General features: G+C 34.6%; 1 protein-coding gene across 1 annotated transcript; it reads left to right on the top strand.

Moving 5' to 3' along the window:
- Window positions 1-2,498: 2,498 nt before the first annotated feature.
- LOC117329877 lies at window positions 2,499-5,547 on the top strand. Its single transcript, XM_033888072.1, has 2 exons — window positions 2,499-2,647; window positions 3,765-5,547. Exon 2 carries the CDS (start codon window positions 3,784-3,786, stop codon window positions 4,633-4,635), a length of 852 nt encoding a protein of 283 aa, XP_033743963.1. The 5' UTR covers window positions 2,499-2,647; window positions 3,765-3,783; the 3' UTR covers window positions 4,636-5,547.
- Window positions 5,548-6,941: the final 1,394 nt, after the last annotated feature.

Below are 6,941 nucleotides of genomic sequence, written 5' to 3'. Positions count from 1 at the left end.
AGGAGGGTCTACATTGTATAGGAGGGGTATACATTGTATAGGAGGACTATACATTGTATAGGAGGGTCTACATTGTATAGGAAGGATATACATTGTATAGGAGGGGTATTCATTGTATAGGAGGGTCTACATTGTATGGGGTCTACACTGTATAGGAGGGGTCTACACTGTATAGAGGGGTCTACATTGTATAGGGGATCTACATTGTACAGGGGATCTACATTGTATAGAGGTGTCTACATTGTATAGGAGGGGTATGCATTGTAAAGGAGGGTCTACATTGTATAGAGGGGTCTACATTGTATAGAGAGGTATACATTGTATAGAGGGGTCTACATTGTATAGGGGATCTACATTGTACATGGGATCTACATTGTACAGGGGATCTTCATTGTATAGAGGGGTCTACATTGTATAGAGGGGTCTATATTGTATAGTGGATCTACATTTTACAAGGGATCTACATTGTATAGGGGATCTACATTGCATAAAAGTGTCTACATTGTATAGGGGATCTACACTACAGCTTACGTGGACTTTGCGGTTTCCACGCGCCCACGATGGACTGCCCACGCAATGTCCACTAGTGGACATGCGTGGGCAAAGTGTCCACGTGATTCCGCGATTCGTGATGGATCGGCAGATAACGTGGGTGTCCACGCAACAGCGCGGCCCGTCGAGGAACACTGGATATCGTGGCCCGCCGGATGCCGTGTATGTCCACGGAACAGCGCGATCCGTCGTGGAACGCTAGATAGCGTGGTTAGCTTATGTTTTGAAGTTATGCTTACTTTACCGCGTCTTCTAATCACGGCCGAAGGCAGGATGTCCTCCCGATATATAAGAGTTACTTCCCTTTCGTTTCCCTGGTAATGTAATATTTGAATAATGCTCTATTATAACGGGTCGTATACAACATGTAACATCTCATTAATTTTCTTTAGTAACGGGCCGTATATAACATGTAATATTTGAATAATGCTCTATTATAACGGGCCGTATACAACATGTAACATCTCATTAATTTTCTTTAGTAACGGGCCGTATATAACGTGTAGCATTTGAATAATGCTCTATTGTAACGGGCCGTATACAACATGTAACATCTCATTAATTTTCTTTAGTAACGGGCCGTATATAACATGTAATATTTCAATAATGCTCTATTATAACGGGCCGTATACAACATGTAACATCTCATTAATTTTCTTTAGTAACGGGCCGTATATAACATGTAATATTTGAATAATGCTCTATTATAACGGGCCGTATACAACATGTAACATCTCATTAATTTTCTTTAGTAACGGGCCGTATATAACATGTAATATTTGAATAATGCTCTATTATAACGGGCCGTATACAACATGTAACATCTCATTAATTTTCTTTAGTAACGGGCCGTATATAACATGTAATATTTGAATAATGCTCTATTATAACGGGCCGTATACAACATGTAACATCTCATTAATTTTCTTTAGTAACGGGCCGTATATAACGTGTAGCATTTGAATAATGCTCTATTGTAACGGGCCGTATACAACATGTAACATCTCATTAATTTTCTTTAGTAACGGGCCGTATATAACATGTAATATTTCAATAATGCTCTATTATAACGGGCCGTATACAACATGTAACATCTCATTAATTTTCTTTAGTAACGGGCCGTATATAACGTGTAGCATTTGAATAATGCTCTATTGTAACGGGCCGTATACAACATGTAACATCTCATTAATTTTCTTTAGTAACGGGCCGTATATAACATGTAATATTTCAATAATGCTCTATTATAACGGGCCGTATACAACATGTAACATCTCATTAATTTTCTTTAGTAACGGGCCGTATATAACATGTAATATTTGAATAATGCTCTGTTATAACGGGCCGCATACAACATGTAACATCTCATTAATTTTCTTTAGTAACGGGCCGTATATAACATGTAATATTTCAATAATGCTCTATTATAACGGGCCGTATACAACATGTAACATCTCACTAATTTCCTTTAGTAACGGGCCGTATATAACATAACAATTTTAATTGTAAATAATCTAATAATCTCAGATTAACACTAGTAAATATCTGTTATGTATTTTGCGTGTACACGATTGTATTAATGTATTTTATGTTACAGAAGTTAAAACGCAAAGTAAACGATGTGCTTATATCAGTTGATACTGTGTAATATGATAAATTCTTTTAATGCGTCATCTTTACGAGCCCATGTCTGTGTGAAGCACCTTCTATTTAAAAAATATATATATCTAAATTTCATTAAGTGTGAACTATATTACAGATATTCTTTCCATATATTACTTATGATCTGATCAATAATAATCATATTTTGGTTACGTACATTATGTATGTTGGTTTATGGGTTCTCACGTACTAACTACGGAATAAAATTTGTTGATATCATAGTTATCATCTGCTTTAAGTTTGAAACAAAAGCAAGACCAGTCTATAATCATTAATTGGCCACTTTCCAATTCAGCGCCACCTGGCGGATCATAATCCAAGATGGCGGCGTATGGTGTGTCCGTGTCACAGCACATGTTTTTAGTGTTTTATCAGCGCTACGCGTCAAATTAGACTTTTTCCAGAAAATCTTCGTGCTTAAATGCGTATATAGGTAAGTAAGTCTTTATTTTGGAATGATTTTATAAGGAAATAAGGCGATATAAGACCGATATACACTTGTTCAAATACCCCAGGTGAGAAACCCTGCAGAATGCTATGTAACTCATTTACACAGGTGTAGCATTAAAAATCGGTCATTGTATGATTCACGATTCATTTATTAGTTCTTGATTTGTATAGATCGAATAGAATCAGTCACTGCTTATGAAATGACGGCATCATAACGATGATAGCGAAATAAATAACGATATATCCATAAATACTATTTGCACCAGGTAACATTACAGGTAAGTTTGAAAGGTGTTTTGAATGCCGCCATTTTATATTTCGAGCAGGTAGAGTCACGTGACATCAAGAGGTTGATAATGACAAAACATGATGATGAAAATATTTTTTTAACCAAAAATAAAAAAAGATTTTTAGCAGTCATGTTGATGTTTTGTTTTTGGCCCTGTTTTATGTTATAATGACAAATATATATATCTTCAGTTATGTTGTTTATTAGGCCTATTTAAGAACAGGGTAAAATCTGCTTTGAATATTTTGATATATATATGGCTCATAGGAATCAATGAGGATATTCAGAGTTACCTATTTAATATAAGATATATTTCATGAGTATGACAGATTTATTTATAAATTATATTTTCACGAGTGTGTAGCACAAGTGTTATCTAATTATAAAATCTGAAATACAAGTGATATATATTTTATATCAAACGAGAAATTATTAAATTTTCTGTTTATTGCATTTGCAGTTAAACTTAAAATGCATTTGCAGACATCTGAAAGCACATTGAATGTATCTTTTATGTTAATGCATTGAATTCAAGAAATCTTACATTTGATTATGACTAGTGATTTATCAGATTTCTTCCATGCAGTACAGTCAAAATCTTATATCATCACTAGTGATAATATAGGATTTCTGTCAGTAAAATGCAATAAATACATGCATATAGTCTTAATGGTTTATTATAATATAAACAGCTAATATTACCATGGAAAAGCTTAATATGTTACGATATCATAAGCTGTACTATTATTTATTGATAAGCTTTAACCTTATTAATCTTCATGTGTCTATTTATTTTTGTTTACTTATATAGGTACCAACAACAAGTAACCATGTCTCGAAAAAGAAATCATGAGGAGATGAACCAGTCTGCATCTACTGACCGTACACTGCACTGTGTTTGCAAGACCCCAGAAGATCCAGAAAAAATAATGGTTAGATGTGATCTCTGTGATGATTGGTTCCATCCATCTTGTGTTAATCTTGATGAAGAAGAAGCTAAGAACATTGCAAAATGGTTTTGTCCTGGCTGCTGTGAACTAATGAAAATAAACCCTTTAATTTCAAAAAAAGGACTCCTTAGTTTTCAAGGACGCGTGGCACCAACGACAGGATGGGGTGAAGATTTCCCTATTGAGGACATCGATGAAAGTGTTCTTGACTTTGTGAAAACAAAACGCCACAGGGTTGAAGGCTGGACACTATTCCGAGAGGGAAAAATAACAGGTTTGAGCAGTACCACAACTGGAAACTTGATATATTTCAGAGGTCAATGCCAAGCTGCAATGAAGCAGAAAACTTATAACATATACATGTGCCTGAAACATGGAGGAACAAAATTAAAGTGGGGGACATGCTCATGTCCAGCAGGAATAGATGGGCAATGTAAGCACCTTGTAGCCACATTGTTCTGTCTTATTGACTTTCACCGCCAGGATGTAAAAACAATGCCCGATGTGAAAACATGCACAGACAAGTTGCAATTGTGGCATGTTAGAAAACCAACGTCTGATGAGCCTCTTCTGTTCAGAGACATCAACTTTGTCAAACATGATCCGTTTAAGACCGTGAAGAAGGATTTGTGTGCAGCTGCAGCTACTCATAACCCTGTGCCCGAGTTTGCCAGATCTGTTACAGGTAATGATCTAACCAAACTTGTTAACCTGTTGATGCATCAGGTTTAAACCTTCCAGTGTTGGACACCATTCGAGAAAACAATTTCAAACCTGTGGCATGTAGGCAACGCTGTGATGTAAACCTAGACGCAGATTTGTTTGAGATGGTTGACAATACTAGCTTCAGTGAAATAGAATTGCCACAGGCACTCAAATCAGACATCCAGCAACATTACCTAGTTAATGTGAGTGTAGACACCCAAAGAGCCAAGTTCATAGAGAAAAATACAAGGCTACAGAGCAAGACTTCATTCTGGTTTAATGAGAGACAATACCGTATTACTGCATCTAACTTTGGTGTTTTTTGTCGCCTGAAAAATACAACAGACCCTGTGAATACGTTTCAACAAAAGAAGAAGTTTTTCACGTCAAAAAGTGTCCGTCACGGTATCAATTATGAAGCTCAAGCCTTGGCTTTGTATCAAAAGGAAAAACCATGTGCTAGTTCACCAGTTGGTCTTGTTGTAAACCCCAAACTACCCCATCTTGGAGTGACACCTGATAGACTAGTAAAAGTCAACAATGAGATTAGACTGGTGGAAATCAAATGTCCATACTCTGTATTCAAGAAGAAGACAAGTATATTATCACAAATGAAGGAGAAAAACTTTTATTTGGAAAAAAACCCGACAACTGGTGAAATCCAACTCAAAAAATCCCACGACTACTTTTATCAAGTGCAAGGACAACTGAATTTGTGTGGAATAGAGAAGTGTGACTTTGTAGTATTCGTTCCTCCGGAAGACATTGCCATAGTAGAGATACATCGTGATTCAGAGTTTTTCTGTTCTAATATGTTGCCTAAACTCAACAGTATCTATTTCAGCCATTTGCTCCCACATTTTGTTGATTGTCTCCGCACAAAAGATCAGTGAAGGTCTCGACTTGTATTGTTTAGTACAAGAGGCACATGCAATACCATCCAGACTGACATTTTAAATACAAACTTTACTTTATGTATATTGAAAAATGGTGTGTAGCCATATATTTTCGCATGTTGACTAGATTCTTTCAATGTGTTGATTATCATAATTATCACATGTCTGTGCAGATGGGTTTACATACAACATGTACAAAAACAGTTTGTATTGTAAGTGAAACATGATTCTAAAGTGACTTGGGGAAAACAAAATTTATTCTAATTTTTACATAGGATATTTCATACATTATATTCCTTTTTTGCACTCGTGACTGACACATATACATGTAATGTTCAATATGATAGTTAGTGTAGGACATATGCATGTCTCGTGTTAAAAGCACAATGTACATATATATTGATGGTTTCAGTGTACACTAGTACAATCTTAAACCATGTATGGTAGCATAAAATTGAATACAAGCACAAGTCATACAATTATGTCCATTGTCACAATTGTACTGTACAGAATTTTTTGTTGAAATACTGTTATTAGTTTCATAGTCATTAAGACATTGAATTGTGATATTTTTTAATTATGACTTGTAACATGTAAAAATTAAAATGAAAGTTGTTACTATTGGAATTTTGTATTTTTAGTCCACATTCAATTTCACAGTTTCTTAGTTAAATTATTTATTTATAGTCATTACTTCTTGTAAAGAGTAAGTTTAAAAATATGTGAACAATATTCATTTCCTGCGCTATGCTGACATTTCATATACATGGTTCAATATAGTTTATAATTTAGACAGATTATTTTTATATTTTCAACAGTGAAAAAAGATTAACTTAAGAAAGGATGCAGTGAAATCCAAGTTGTCCTATATCATCACTTGTGATAATATAAAATTTCTTCAATACATTTTTATAGATCTAGACAACAACTGGAATATTACAATGTATGACTAGTGATAAATGTTTGATGCATATATATGATGATATGAATATCGGTTGGACAATTTCTGATATTTCATTTGTAGAAATGTATTATTTACAAACTTTTTTGCTTGGAATTTTTTCATGGTATTACTACTATGACAGTATTTGAAAATGCATTTATTGTCACAAAATTGTACAAAATTCAACATAATATTTTTGAAACTTTGATCACCATGGAAACATGTTTTATATGTATCATATTATAAAGTGTTCATATATGAAAAGAATCTGACATTTCATTAAACATGAGAGCATTATCAATGTGTCTTTATTCTTTACAAGTGGAGACATCTTTGGGTTGTCTAAACAATGTTCCACTCCCTGAGAAATTAGCCAAATGTCCACAATATTCCATATCTTTTCAAGCATAGGACACAATGTGATGGGAACTGTGTGTCTCAGAATTTCAAATTCTTTGATCTTCCTCACAGCCCTCTCAACATGGACGCGCACT

This window comes from Pecten maximus, chromosome 6, assembly GCF_902652985.1.
Source record: "Pecten maximus chromosome 6, xPecMax1.1, whole genome shotgun sequence".
Taxonomy (NCBI): domain Eukaryota; kingdom Metazoa; phylum Mollusca; class Bivalvia; order Pectinida; family Pectinidae; genus Pecten; species Pecten maximus.
Note: the sequence above shows the minus strand (reverse complement) of the source record. Positions and strands in the feature narration are given on the sequence as shown.

Excerpts from the sequence above, each read along its gene's own strand:
- LOC117329877 (XM_033888072.1), top strand. The coding sequence starts at position 3,784 with ATGTCTCGAAAAAGAAATCATGAGGAGATGAACCAGTCTGCATCTACT.